The 15,261-nt window shown below is 37.9% G+C and overlaps 1 protein-coding gene across 2 annotated transcripts in view; it reads left to right on the forward strand.

Moving 5' to 3' along the window:
* Window positions 1-15,261, forward strand: part of LOC125260920 (centrosomal protein of 128 kDa-like) — a 106,898-nt gene that overhangs the window by 42,375 nt on the left and 49,262 nt on the right. For both annotated transcript variants that reach the window (XM_048179424.1, XM_048179425.1), the window contains exon 3: window positions 9,684-9,733. In XM_048179424.1, the coding sequence (XP_048035381.1) occupies window positions 9,719-9,733 (15 nt within the window). In that variant the 5' untranslated portion in view covers window positions 9,684-9,718. The remainder of the gene's footprint in view (window positions 1-9,683; window positions 9,734-15,261) is intronic.

The following is a 15,261-nucleotide window of genomic DNA, read 5'->3' on the forward strand; positions in this document are numbered from 1 at the left end:
ATTGATTTTGATGACTCTTCGACACTGTGTTCATTCTGCAAGGCTGATCACATGGATGTGACTATTGTGATTCAAAGTTATAGCACCACCAACTGGCAGTAGAAAGTGTGTCACTTTCAGCATACATTGAGATCACCCTGTTATTTTTACCCGATTTGCTTCAAACTTCATCAGAATAATGTTAAAACATACACATGTAGTCCTTTGAAAATGGGCACGGAGGAGGGGCTCTATAGTGCCACCTTGTAGTGCAGTAAATGTGGAGTGAATTTGACATAGTCCTTTGATGTTTAACCATTTTAAATGCCTATTGCCCGCTGTGCACAGTTGCCCTGAATCCACCGGGGTGGCAGTGCCACCGGGCTTGGGCCCACCATCACTGCTCACAGCTATATTTATTCTTCTTCTCCGAAATGAATCGCATTTTTGAGGGCTTAAACATGCTCGAAAACTCATGATCCTTTGCACATGCGTCAGAAGTGGTGAAAATGTACGTCTGATATGGGTTTTAGAATTAGGTGTGGCAAAATGGCTCAATAGCGCCACCTACAAAATTTCCTTTAAGTGCCCTTCGTGCTACGTTTCCCTTACAGGTATGAAATTCGGTAGACAGATGTAACATCCCAATACCTACAAAAAAATTACTGGGTGCAAAATCTGTAAACCCAACAGGAAGTCAGATATTTTGAATTTTCTCTACAAAATTTTGGCAGTTTTTGCCATTTCCACACGTTCTACTTTAGCGAACTCCTCTCAGAGCTTTAATCGGATCAAGGTCATATTTGGTCGTGTCCATGGGCGTGTCCATGGTGGCCTGACAAAATTCGATGTTTTGCCATGAAACAGGAAGTTGTTGTAACTCGGGCATACAATGTACGATCTGCCCCAAACTTCACATGTTTTATTAGAATCCTGGCCTGAAGACATCTACATGGGAATATGTAGTTATAGGCATAGTGCCACCTGCGGGCAACAAGAAATGACATGTTTTACACTGTGATTAACTCCTCATAGACATTTAAACAGAACCACATCATATTTGGTCAGTCTAATCTTAAGGCCTTAGCTATGTTAAATTGCGAAGATCTAAATTTTTCGTTAAACGGTGTGTCCATGGCGGCCTGACAAAGTCTGATATTTCGCCCTGAACGATGAAGCTGTTGTAACTCGGGCATACAATGTCCGATCTGCCCCAAACTTCACATGTGTGATAAGAGTCCTGGCATAAAGACATCTATATGCCAATATTTAGTTAGTCATAGAGCCACCTGCTGGCAACAGGAAATGGCATGCTTTACACTGTAATTCACTCCCAGAAACACATTTCAATATGCCACGAATATCCAAACATATTAGAAACATGTTAAATCATGCAACACTTGGCTAAGTGCTAATGTATGCGATTAATGCCACGAAACAGGAAGTTGTAACTCAGGCATACAATGTCTGATCTGCTCCAAACTTCACATGTTTGATAACAGTCCTAGCCTGAAGTCATCTACATGGCAATATTCAGTTACATTCAAAGCGCCACCTGTTGGCAGCAGGAAGTGTGGCACTTTGAAATGACTTTGCCATATCTCCCTTGTATTTATTCGCTTACATGCATGTAGCCCACTGTTTACCTAAGGCCAACGGGTGGCAGTGAGCCCAGGTGCGAGGGCCCTTTCATCGCTGCTTGCAGCTTTAATTATGGTTATAACTTATATTGTTTTCTTGTTTTTATCCACTATATTAGTACAAGTGTGTTTACCGATGAATTTTATAACATTTATTGTACTTCACACAAAATATGAAGCGTTTGTTTTCACTCTAGAAAATCTCTGTAGGAGCTTAATAAAACACAGTGCAAGTGTGCATTAAAATATTATCCATAAACTCTCTCTCTCTCTCTCTCTCTCTCTCTCTCTCTCTCCTCTCTCTCTCTCCCTTGCATTATCATCAACATACATAGTGAAGTACACAGAAACACTCTTTACAACTAACAGTAAACAAATATATAAAGACCACCTTTTCGGGTGGTGCTTAATAAACTGGTAAACTTTATATCCATAAATCAACTCCGATGAACTGTAATAAAGTGCTCTCACCTTCATTACTGCCGTATCCAGTATCACTCTGGAGACTGTAAGCTGGATCACAAACAGTTTACTGATCTATCCTTGAGTAACAAATTTTTAGCACAAGCTCTGTTTTGTATTGTCCCTTTGTATTGAAATTCGTTCACAAAGCAGTCCGGTGTGAAATGATTCGCGCAGACATAAACGAATTGAGGTGAAGTTGAGGGAGCATTTTCTTTGAAAACAAAATTAATCCACCTTGTCTTCAGTGGCTCAGATTTAGGGAGTAAATTGAGAGAGCTATGTGGATTAATCTATCCATCTACAGAACACCTAAAACACTTGGGAGACATTTTTGTCAGTGCAGAAATGGCAGACAATGTACAACTCGCTGTGAACTTGCTCAGGGCGGTTCTATGTTAAAAAGGCAGTGTCTGTCAACATTCATGGACGGGGCCTGTGGCTAATGTGACGTCACATTGCCAGGAACCTGCAAACGGCTTGCTCTGAGTCACTGCCTATAATTCATAGGGATTAAAAAAAAAAGGAATGGTTGGATTTTTACCATTATGGGGTGGTTGTGTACACACACTGCCAACACACATTTATGTCCAAACACCATGCAAAAGTGAATTTTGCATAATAGGTCCCCTTTAAATATGGATATTTTTCTTACAAAAACTCATCGCTTCACTTCAGAAGGCCTTTATTAGCCCCCTGGAGCTGTATGGATTATATTTATGATGGATGGATGCATTTATTTTTGTCTTCAAAACAGGTCCCCCATTCTCTACCATTATATATCTTTGGAGAGCAAGGATATTAAATGTCTTTGATTGTGTTTGTCTGAAAGAAGATGAACTATCCCTTTAAGTACTTACCCTCATGTCGTCCCAGACCCGTAAGACCTTCGTTCATCTTCGGAACACAAATTTAGATTTTTTTGATGAAATCTGAGGGTTTCTGAACCACACATAGGCAGCAACATCATTGCACCTTTTGAGGTCCAGAAAGGTATTAAAGACCACGTTAAAATAGTCAACGTGACTACAGTGGTTCAACCTTAATGTTACGGAGTGACGACAATACTTTTTGTGCACAAAAACAAAACAAAAATAACGACTTTATTAAACAATTTGAACTGTTGTCATATGCAGTTGACGTAGTGAATGCAGTAGGGTTGTGCCAATAGACGATAGTATTGTGTATCGATGATAGTCAGACATTTCGCTGAGGGCTGATGCCTTTGATGATATCAAGATGATAATGGGTCATTTTCCCATTAATCTATATTATTAGTATTATTGTTACTATCATAGGGCTATTATTATTATTATTATTATTATTATTATTATTAAATAAACATTAGGACCTACAATTCATCTGCCTTGCCTAATTTTATAATGACATCACCACATAATCACACTTGCGACACCAACACGTGCATATTGAAGATTCCTCAATGAAAACCATTTTTAAAACATACTACAAAACTACATTCCACATCAAAACTGAATTGCAAGGCAATCGTGCTTGTTATAAAAGAGACGCATCATTCTTGTTTAAGCCAAGATGAAAACGGCATTTCTGTTTGCCAGCATTTTTTGTTTCCATAGCATATTCACAAAATATTTAATGACATTAATAACACTAATAACAATACAATTACAAATTATTATTATTTATATTATCACTAAAATTATAGGCTATAGGCTTAGCTAACAGTCTTTAGGTTCGAACACAGCAAATCTGCTGTCTGTGAAAATCAAAAGCAGCTTCAAACAACGCCTTAAAAAAATGTCGTTTAACAAGAAATATTGATTCTTCTCATTTTTCACTGTCATTAATGTAGGCTATGGTCAGCGAGAAATAGCCTATAAGAGAAATATTAAGCCAGTAAACTAAGATATAGAATACCATTGTCAGCACTGAGGTAGATTCATCTTGTCGTCTCTGAGAGAATGCGCCTTTAATGTAGCAACAGATGCCAAAAGTTTTGCTTTCACTTTCATTATCCGTTTAACATCATAAACTGATTGACACAGCTAGATTTTTTTTGCCCCTTACCCCAGTTTCTCACGGCATGTAAACACATTAACTTTCCTTCTTTGGGATTATTGAAGTGCATGTGTGATAGACTAGCGCACTCAGACAGCACAAGCTTTTCTCACAGTCACAAACTCCGACTCTTTCTTGAAATGTTCAGTCAAAATGCGCACTGCATAGCCTATGTAACTGCACGAGCGCACGATAATATCGTGTATCGCCGATCAAACAGGCTGACGATTGGACAATATGAAAATTGAGCATATCGCCCAACACTAGAACGCAGTGCAGGCTTCTGTGTTTACGTCCAAAAGCCGGCTCAGTACGGGCTGACACTGTACAGGTGAGCAGCACGACGCATGTATGCAGTGTGCAATTTGTAAAAAAATATATCGCCCCCGGGTGATGCTACTCCACAAACCACCAACAGAGCATATAAAATACCAAAATTAAAAATATTTTTTAAAACATTGCAAAGTGAAACGCTGTGTTTATATAGAGCTGTCTCTTTATGACCACAACAAACGGACACTTTTCAGTCACGCAACCTCACCTCAGCGCCAGGCGCTAGTCAAACAAGTGCAGAAAAGGTGCAGGTGACAATGAGGGAGCTTCAGTTGAACAACAGTGAATTGCGGTCAGATGAGATGTTGTCAGGCTATGTCAGTAAAACTCCAATCAGCCGTTATAACCTACTGTGCTCGCAGAGTGCACTCAAGAATTGCTCACGCAAATGCGTCTGCGCGCAATGCAAATTACTTTATTATAGCTTAAATAAAGCGCAAAAGAAACTACGGGCACGCACCATCATTATTCTGAGGTAAATGAAGTCATGAAATTACCAAACATGCGAATAAAGCTGCCTCAAAACTGTGCATGCATGTATGTATTTGTTGACATGGATTTAAAGCTATTGTTATCCAATTTGTTGCCCTTAAAACGTCTTAAAATGCACATGTGAAACTTTTCAAATCATCCCACCCTCTGTTTTTTTCACAAATCGCACCCTGCATGCACGTAATGCTGACACAGGAGCTGGAAACGGAAACACGGAACAGGAAGCCTGCTCTGCGTTCACTACGCCAACTGCGTGTGACAACAGTTCAAATCAACAGTTTATAGTAGGTTCATTTTAATGGATAGAGACAGAAAATCAACCAAAAAATTCAGAAAAAACACATTGTATAAATGTTTATAAAATGATTTGCATTTCAGTGAGTGAAATAAGTATTTGATCACCAAGCAAAACATGACTTAGTACTTGGTGGAGAAACCCTTTTTGGCAAGCACAGAGGTAAGACGTTTCTTGTAGTTGGTCACCAAGTTTGTACACATCTCTGGGGGGATTTTGGTCCACTCCTCTTTACAGACCCTCTCTCAATATTTAAGGTTTTTAGCTGTCGCTTGGCAACTCAGGGTGTACTTACACTAGGCACAGTTTCCTTGTACCATGCCCTGGCGTGATTTCCCTCACTCCCCCGCTGGTCTGCACACACATTGCACTTAACATTTCAGGCTGGAACACACTTATGTCATTTACGATGCAACTTAATGTTGTGAAGAAAACAGAAAGAAAAGCACTTTCGCTAATAGACTGCCTAATAGATTTATCATTTATGCGTGCAGCGATTTTCACCTGATTATGCTGCACGTATCAGAAAATTATTACGGAGGCATCTGATGTTGATGGGGAATTTTCAGCTTTACTCACAAACTACAATTCCTGTTGATCAATAAGTTGAGAACCAAACTCATTATAAACGTAAATATTCTTAATTTAATTAAAGCTGCTGTCCGTAACTTTTTTGGTTAAAAATTATCCAAAATCAATTTTTGACCCAGTACATTAACCAGCCAGTGTTTAAAACTATCTCCTTACCTTAGCCCAATTCAAAATGGTAAGCTTGTAATAATGTTTTATAATTCGGGTGGTACTGGTGGGTTTTCGTGGGAAATTCAAGCATGTCGCCGTTTGTCTTTGTGTCATTGCGTCACATCTGTTTACATAAAGAAATAGTCCCAGCTAGTAGGCTATATCGCATGTGAAGCGGATCATTTATAGCCTTTTCTCACAGCAGCTGCAATAATTAAAAACGTATCATTTTGATGGCGGATTGTATGGTATGACAAATTAACGTTAGAGATTAGACTGTACAGAAATTGAAATCTACAGGTAATGCTAATACACACTAAATCTGCATAATGCTGATGTTGTTAACATTTAACAATTTGAGAACAAAGTGTAACAATAATAATAATTGCACAGTTTGACGTGATCCAAGCTAAGCAACCGTTAGATTTAATCACCATTGGCAGCGCGATTTACTGTAATGCTTTTTTTCCCCTCAGCTGGTCAGAACAAAAGTGGCAGACATGTTACTTGTTCAATTTACATTTTTCGATGAAAATTCTTACTTTGGTCATACTTTAAGACTACAATCTGTGATTCCGCAGTACAGTATCCACACCATTGTGGTGACTGACAGCAAACGTTAGATTCATCCGCGCTGAGGAGTCGCGCCGAGGCACAACCCGTGTAAAGATGATAATTCCGCAAACAACTGCAATTGCAGGTTTCAAACAGAGATGGTGACAAAGAGGCAAAACTTACGGACTGCAACATTAAAGGTGCCCTAGAACGTCTTTTTAAAAGATGTAATATAAGTCTAAGGTGTCCCCTGAATGTGTTTGTGAAGTTTCAGCTCAAAAACCCCATAGATTTTTTTTAATTAATTTTTTTAAATGCCTATTTTGGGGCATCATTAACTATGCACCGATATATAGGTTGCGGCCCCTTTAATTCTCGTGCTCCCCCTCCCCCAGAGCTTGTGCTTGCCTTGAACAGCATAAACACAGTTTACACAGCTAATATAACCCTCAAAATGGATCTTTACAAGATGTTCGTCATGCATGCTGCTTGCATACATCGGATCATGTAAGTATAGTATTTATTTGGATGCATTACATTTGATTCTGAATGAGTTTGAGGCTATGCTGTGTGGCTAAAGCTAACATTACACACTGTTGGAGAGATTTACAAAGAATGAAGTTGTGTTTATGCATTATACAGACTGCAAGTGTTTAAAAATGAAAATAGTGATGGCTCTCTTGTCTCCGTGAATACAGTAAGAAACTATGGTAACTTAAACCACATTTAACAGTACATTAGCAAAATGCTAACAAAACATTTAGAAAGACAATTCACAAATATCACTAAAAATATCATGTTATCATGGATCATGTCAGTTATTATTGCTCCATCTGCCATTTTTCACTATTGTTCTTGCTTGCTTACCTAGTCTGATGATTCAGCTGTGCACATCCAGACGTTCTGCCCTTGTCTAATGGCTTGAACATGGGCTGGCATATGCAAATATTGGGAGCGTACACCCCGACTGTTACGTAACAGTCGGTGTTAAGTTGAGATTCGCCTGTTATTCGGAGGTCTTTTAAACAAATGAGATTTATATAAGAAGGAGGAAACAATGGAGTTTGAAACTCAGTGTATGTCTTTTCCATGTACTGAACTCTTGTTATTCAACTATGCCAATATAAATTCAATATTTAATTCTAGGGCACCTTTAAATTAATTAACCGTGCTCTGGCCCACTTCTTCCAAGCAGGCCAGGGAAGGTTAAACGAACTGCACCCGGGCACGGTACGGAGCAATCACAGTAGTCAAACGAACCAGACTTTGTGGGTCAAACACACTCGGGCATGGTTCAGATCATCTAGTGTGAGTACACCCTTCAATGTTTCAGCTCCCTCCACAAGTCTGGTGATCTGGCTAGGCCACTCCATGACCTTAATTTGCTTCTTGAGCCACACACACACACACACACATACACTTTGTTTTCTTGGTGGTATGTTTTGGGTCATTGTCATGCTGGAAGCATCCATGCACGACCCATCTTCTATATATATATATATATATATATGTATATGTAGGGCCAATTTGTGTGTGTGTGTGTATATATATTAGTTTAGGGGGGGTGTTGGGGTGAAGACAACTGTGATGTAAGACCATACATGGCTACTCACTACCACTGTCAAATGATATTATATTATGATATGTTATATAAGTCAATAAAAACACCTAAACACAGGTGAAATACACCTTAACAAAGACATGAATTATATATTCCCCTACCCACCTAATAAATATATTGCAATATAAATGGCTATAACATAGTTTTCAATATAAATATTTCCACAAACCATGGTAATTTACTATAGTTTATTCATGGTAAAAGTTTGTGTGGATGATTTTGGGATTTAAAATTCTTATCTTCATTCATGGTACATTTCTCCTGTTTTCCTCATCAGTCTTGTTGGGAATGTTGAGGCTGTTTCATTCGATTTAAAACTAGTTTAATCATCAAGTGATTTGTAGTTTGTATATGAGAGGTGTGTGTCGAATTGAAGCATTTCTCACTAGATGTCACAACGCTGTTTAATAATGATGGAATAATAATAATAATTAATAATTAATAATTACTGGGAATAAATGCAGCTCCTTTAAGCTTTCGTTCCGTTATCCACTGGGCCGTGCTGCGTAGTTCAAAGTAAACTAGTGAAAAACATGAAAACAGCGCTATTTGTTCTGTATTTGTCTGACCGAGAAATCACCTCAGATGATTCAGTGACAGAGTGGTCCGAATGAATCCAAATCTATTCAGATTGTTATGCAAGCGCGTTTAGCCAATTCACAGAAAAGAATCGAGACAGAAGAATGATTAATTCACGAATGACTGATATCGCTGGTTCCGTCAACAGAAATACGGAACACATAATATAATGCGCAACTGCGGCCACGTATCTAACCAAATTTAGCTGCACCGCCAAGAAAAGAGGAGGAGGGAGATTGGGGTGCTGCGGGCCAGATGAATATGATTGGCGGGCCGCCAGTTGACGAGCCCTGATGTAGACCCTTTCATGGAAACAGTATTCCCTGGTGGCTGTGACCTCTTTCAGCATGATAATGCGCCCTGCCACAAAGCAAAAAATGGTACAGGAATGGTTTGAGGAGCACAACAACAAGTTTGAGGTGTTGACTTGGCCTCCAAATTCCCCAGATCTCAATCCAATCAAGCATCTGTGGAATGTGCTGAACAAACAAGTTCGATCCAAGGAGGCCCCACCTCACAACTTACAGGACTTAATGGATTAGTTCACTTTCAAAAAAAATTTTTCCTGATAATTTACTCACCCCCATGTCATCCAAGATGTCCATGTCCTTCTTTATTGAGTCGAAAAGAAATTAAGGTTTTTGATGAAAACATTCCAGGATTATTCTTCTATAGTGGACTTCAATGGCCTCCAAATGGTTGAAGGTCAAAATTAGTTTCAGTGCAGCTTCAAAGGGCTTTAAACAATACCAGACAATTAATAAGGGTCTTATCTAGCGAAAACGATCGGTCATTTTCGAAAAACCACTTGGAAGGCGATCAATTGTTTATATAAAGCATATACATTTACATTTTTTTCAAAAATGACCGATCGTTTTGCTAGATAAGACCATTATTGAATGATTTATTTGATGACTTTTCAATATCAATTATTAATATTGTCTTCCAGGTCTTCTTGAAAATGGTCGCAAGAAAGAAGAAGAGATGAGAAATCTTCAGGTCAGTGTAAAAGAGTTTGTATGAATATTGCACTCTTAGGCCCTGTTTACACCTGGTGTGTAATTTGTGTTTTGGTCGATCAGATTACAAGTAGATGAGGGAGACATATACCAGTTAACACCTGGTGTTTTAATCTGTGTCTTTTGTTCACTTTCAACCACTTCTGTCCTGATTTCTTCAAAGGGGACGGTCTATGGGTGAGTGAATATATATATATATATATATATATATATATATATATATATATATATATATATATATATATATATATATATATATATAATTTTTTTTTTTTTTTTAATCTAATAGATTAAATAAGTGTGTGAAATTTACATATGAATGTGCCCGGAGACAATGGAAAAACAAACTGAGAGCATCAGCTTTTGTTTCTGCTCTGACAGCCACAAGACCACACTAAACGTGGTGAGTGCGCATTAGAAATCAGGAATGCTGAGAGTACATTGTGCTTGATATGTTTTGTCTTCAAACTAAACTTGGGTCTTCAGCTGACAAGGTTTAAATCGGTCTAGCCTACTTCCCATAATGCTTACGCGTAAGGTAAGTAGGAAGAGAGTAGGTGTTCTTTTGTGGCTGTTTGAACACATTTGACCATAAATGCGTTTTCGACTGCCTCTGGAAATGGTCAAAAGTGGACAATTCAAAACATTTTAGACCCCGTTTACTCTTGTATTTAGTGTTGTTTATTTGTGATCCGATCGACCAAAGCGTATCTTAATATGAAGTGTAAACAGAACCTTAGATACATACGTACACACACACACACACACACACACACACACACACACACACACACACACACACACACATACACACACACACATTGGGTTTCCATGTTTTATGTGCACTTTCCATAGAAACAATGATTTTCATACTGTACAAACTGTATATTATATCACCTAACCCTACACCTACCCATCACAGAAAACTTTCTGCTTTTTTTACATTGGCAAAAAACATCATTTAGTTTGATTTATAAGCTGTTTCCCTCAGGGGTACCAAAAATGTCCCCACTAGGACAAAGATTTCTGGTATTGCCATCCTTGTGGGGACATTACATAGGGTTAACCCCACAACATAAGGTTTACCAGGAACACACACACACACACATACACGCCTAACAGGGGACTATCACTCTATACTGGCCAAGAGGGGACCAGTGTTTCTGGTCATTTTGAAGAAACAAAATGACATACAAAATTTTCTTTTAACTCTTTCCCCGCCAAACACGGAATTTTCCGGGTTTTATTAAAAAACGCTTCCCCGCCAAACACGGAATTTTCCGGGTATCCGTGTTTTAGGTGGTATACGGTAAGGAAGACCCATGCGCATGCTCTGAAAGAGTACGGAACTTTTTGATCAAAGAAACCGACTGCGATCGGCTCAAACATGAACGGAGTAGCGAGAATGTAGGTCAAAATATCTGACGGACAAATGAAGAGGTATACGGCTGATCAAGTCAAGTCAAGTCACCTTCATTTATATAGCGCTTTTTACAATGCAGATTGTTTCAAAGCAGCTTTACATTGATAATTGGTATATATTTTTTCCTTTTAAAGAATAGTGTCAATGCAGGCAGATCAAAAGCACTGTTGAATAAATGTCAAGGATACTGTTGAATATCAAATGTCAAGTCAAATTAAATTAAATTAGGGCTGCACGATTAATCGTATTTTATCACGATAACCATATCTGCTTCTCTCGATTGATTTTAAATAATCGTCACGATATTGTCCCGCTCTATGAAAATGAACATAATTTGGAAATATTGGAAGTAATATTAGGAATTTCGCTGTTTTATCTTTTGAAGTTCCTAAAGGTTTTACCAGTTTTCATAATGTTGATCAGCTATTTTTTCAATGATTTTTCTTTGCTTTACGAATTTGCCGGGCAATTTGAATCTGGTTTGTCTTATTGCAAACGAATTGTGTTGCTTTAAAATATAATGTGAATACATATTACAAAGCGCTCACCAAAACCATGTTTTGTATTGATTTACCATCTAACGAAGTTATCATAGTTGGTTAAATTTAAGTCTTTGTGCCACCTACAGGCCTTTTGGGTGAAGTGTAGGTTGGTAAAGAACTTGCAAAATAGCCATAGTTACATTACTCTTTTGATAGAATAAACATGATTAATAATCGTGATTATAATTTTGAGGAAACTGTGGCACTGGCTGTCGTGTTGATGATGTCTTCACAATGGATGATCTAGTCGACTCGATCTCTGCTGATACAGGGCTGCGTTGTGGTCGTGTCAAGGCACCGGTCCTCTGTCTCATCTGGAAACGGCCCCGAATCCGGTTGACTACAGTAAACCTCGGGATAAACAGAAAGACTAATATTAGCGTAGATGCCATTCTTTTTCTGATGTAACAAGTACATCTGGTGTTATAGGAAGTGTTCCCGGTTCCGGCTGACCTAATTTATGCAGCCTAATAATCCTTTAATGGATTTGAAAATATAAATATATAATGTGTTATGTGTATGCCAGGTTAAAGAGATGCGTTTTTAGTCTAGATTTAAACTGACAGAGTGTGTCTGCATCCCGAACAATGCTAGGAAGATTGTTCCACAGTTTAGGTGCCAAATAGGAGAAGGATCTACCGCCTGCAGTTGATTTTGATATTCTAGGTATTATCAGCTGGCCTGAATTCTGAGATCGCAATAAACGTGAAGGACTATAATGCATTAGGAGCTCGCTTAGGTACTGGGGAGCTAAACCATTTAGTGCTTTGTAAGTAATTAACAAGATTTTAAAATCTATACGATGTTTAACAGGAAGCCAATGCAGTGATGACAGAACTGGGCTAATATGGTCATACTTCCTAGTTCTAGTAAGGACTCTAGCTGCTGCATTTTGTACGAGCTGTAGTTTATTTATCAAGCGGGAGGAACAACCACCCAGTAGAGCGTTACAGTAATCTAACCTTGAGGTCATGAACGCATGAACTAACTGTTCTGCATTCTTCATTGAGAGCATATGTCGTAGTTTAGATATATTTTTAAGATGGAAGAAAGCGGTTTTACAGATGCTAGTAACATGGCCTTCAAATGAAAGATTGGTATCAAAGAGCACACCCAGGTTCCTAGCTGACGACGAAGACTTAACAGAGCAGCCATCAAGTGTTAGACAGTATTCTAGGTTATTATGTGAAGAAGTTTTTGGTCCAAAAATTACAATCTCTGTTTTTTTCTGAATTTAGTAGTAGGAAATTACTGGTCAACCAGTTTTTTTATATCAGCTATGCATTCTGTTAATTTTGTGAATTGGTAAGTTTCGTCAGGGCGTGAAGAAATATAGAGCTGAGTATCATCAGCGTAACAATGAAAACTAACACCATGCTTCCTAATGATATCTCCCAAGGGTAGCATGTACAGAGTGAAAAGCAATGGTCCTAGTACTGAGCCTTGCGGTACTCCATATTTAACTTGTGATCGATATGATATCTCATCGTTTACTACTACAAACTGATAACGGTCAGATAAGTATGATTTGAACCATGCCAATGCAATTCCACTAATGCCAACATAATTTTCAAGTCTATTTAAGAGAATATTGTGATCGATAGTGTCAAATGCAGCACTAAGATCCAGTAACACTAATAGAGAGATACAACCACGATCTGATGATAAGAGCAAATCATTAGTAACTCTAATGAGAGCAGTCTCAGTACTATGGTACGGTCTAAATCCCGACTGGAAATCCTCACAGATATTATTTCTTTCTAAAAAGGAACATAGTTGCGATGAAACTGCCTTTTCTAGTATTTTTGACAGAAAAGTAAGATTTGAGAACGGCCTGTAATTGACTAATTCTTTAGGATCTAGTTGTGGTTTTTTAATAAGAGGTTTAATAATAGCCAGCTTAAAAGTTTTTGGTACGTATCCTAATGACAAAGATGAATTAACAATATTAAGAAGGGGATCTATGACTTCTGGAAGCATCTCTTTCAATAGCTTAGTTGGTACAGGGTCTAACATACATGTTGTTGATTTTGATGATTTAACAAGTTTAGACAATTCTTCCTCTCCTAAAGCAGTAAATGAAATGAATTTTTCCTCAGGGACACTACAATGCAATGTCTGACACGATACTGTAGTAGACGGTTGCATGGTTATAATTTTGTCTCTAATATTATCAATCTTGCAAGTAAAGAAGTTCATAAAGTCATTACTGCTGTGCTCTTTGGGAACATCAGAAGTTGAAGCTGTATTTCTTGTTAATTTAGCCACTGTATCAAATAAATACCTAGGGTTGTGTTTATTTTCTTCTAAGAGTTTTGAAAAATAGGCAGATCTGGCAGTTTTTAAGGCCTTTCTGTACTCAATCATTTTCTCTCTCCACGAAATGCGAAATACTAATAGTTTTGTTTTCTTCCAGCTACGCTCCATTTTTCTGGCTGCAGTTTTTAGGGCCCGAGTGTGCTCATTGTACCATGGCATTGGATTAAATTCCTTAATCTTTTTTAAACGTAAAGGAAGCGACTGAATCTAATGTGCTGGAAAAGACAGAGGCAATAGTTTCTGTTACAACATCGAGGTCTTCTAAGCTGTCTGGTATGCTAAGGCGATGAAACTGATCAGGAAGGTTATTTATAAAGCGATCTTTAGTGGTAGAAGTGATGGTTCTACCATATTTATGGCAGGGAGGCAGTTTAGCCTCTTTAACTAAATGTAGTATACACGAGACTAGATAATGATCTGAGATGTCGTCACTCTGCTGCAGAATTTCAACGGCGTCAATATCGATTCCATGTGACAATATTAGATCTAAAGTATGATTACGACAATGAGTGGGTCCTGACACGTGTTGTCTAACACCAATAGAATTTAGAATGTCCATAAATGCCAATCCCAATGAGTCTTTTTTATTATCTACATGGATATTAAAATCACCAACAACAAGGACTTTATCTGCAGCTAGTACTAACTCTGATAGAAAATCAGCAAATTCTTTAATAAAGTCTGTATGGTGTCCTGGTGGCCTGTATACAGTAGCCAACACAAATGTCAACTTACATAATGTTACGTTAAAGCACCATCACTTCGAAGGAATTATATTTGAAAGACTTTTGACTAATACTGTAAATATTACTATAAATTACAGCAACACCTCCCCCTTTGCCTTTCTGTCGAAGGATTGTGTCGATAATCATAACCTTGAGGGCTAGACTCATTTAAAGTAATGTAATCGTCCGGTTTTAGCCAGGTTTCTGTCAAACACAGCACATCTAGATTATTGTCTGTGATAATATCATTTACAATAAGTGCTTTTGAAGAAAGTGATCTAATATTTAACAATCCAAGCTTTATCATTTGTTTATCATTATTATCTCGATTTTTTATTTGTTGAACATCAATTAAATTTTTGGTAACACTTTATTTTAATGTGTCCTTGTTACACCTTGTTACATGTATTTACTATTTATTAACTATAAATTAGGCATAATTACATGTAACTGACTATAAATCAACCCCTAATTACCCTAACCCTATAGTAAGTACATG

This window comes from Megalobrama amblycephala, unplaced genomic scaffold (assembly GCF_018812025.1).
Source record: "Megalobrama amblycephala isolate DHTTF-2021 unplaced genomic scaffold, ASM1881202v1 scaffold199, whole genome shotgun sequence".
NCBI lineage: Eukaryota > Metazoa > Chordata > Actinopteri > Cypriniformes > Xenocyprididae > Megalobrama > Megalobrama amblycephala.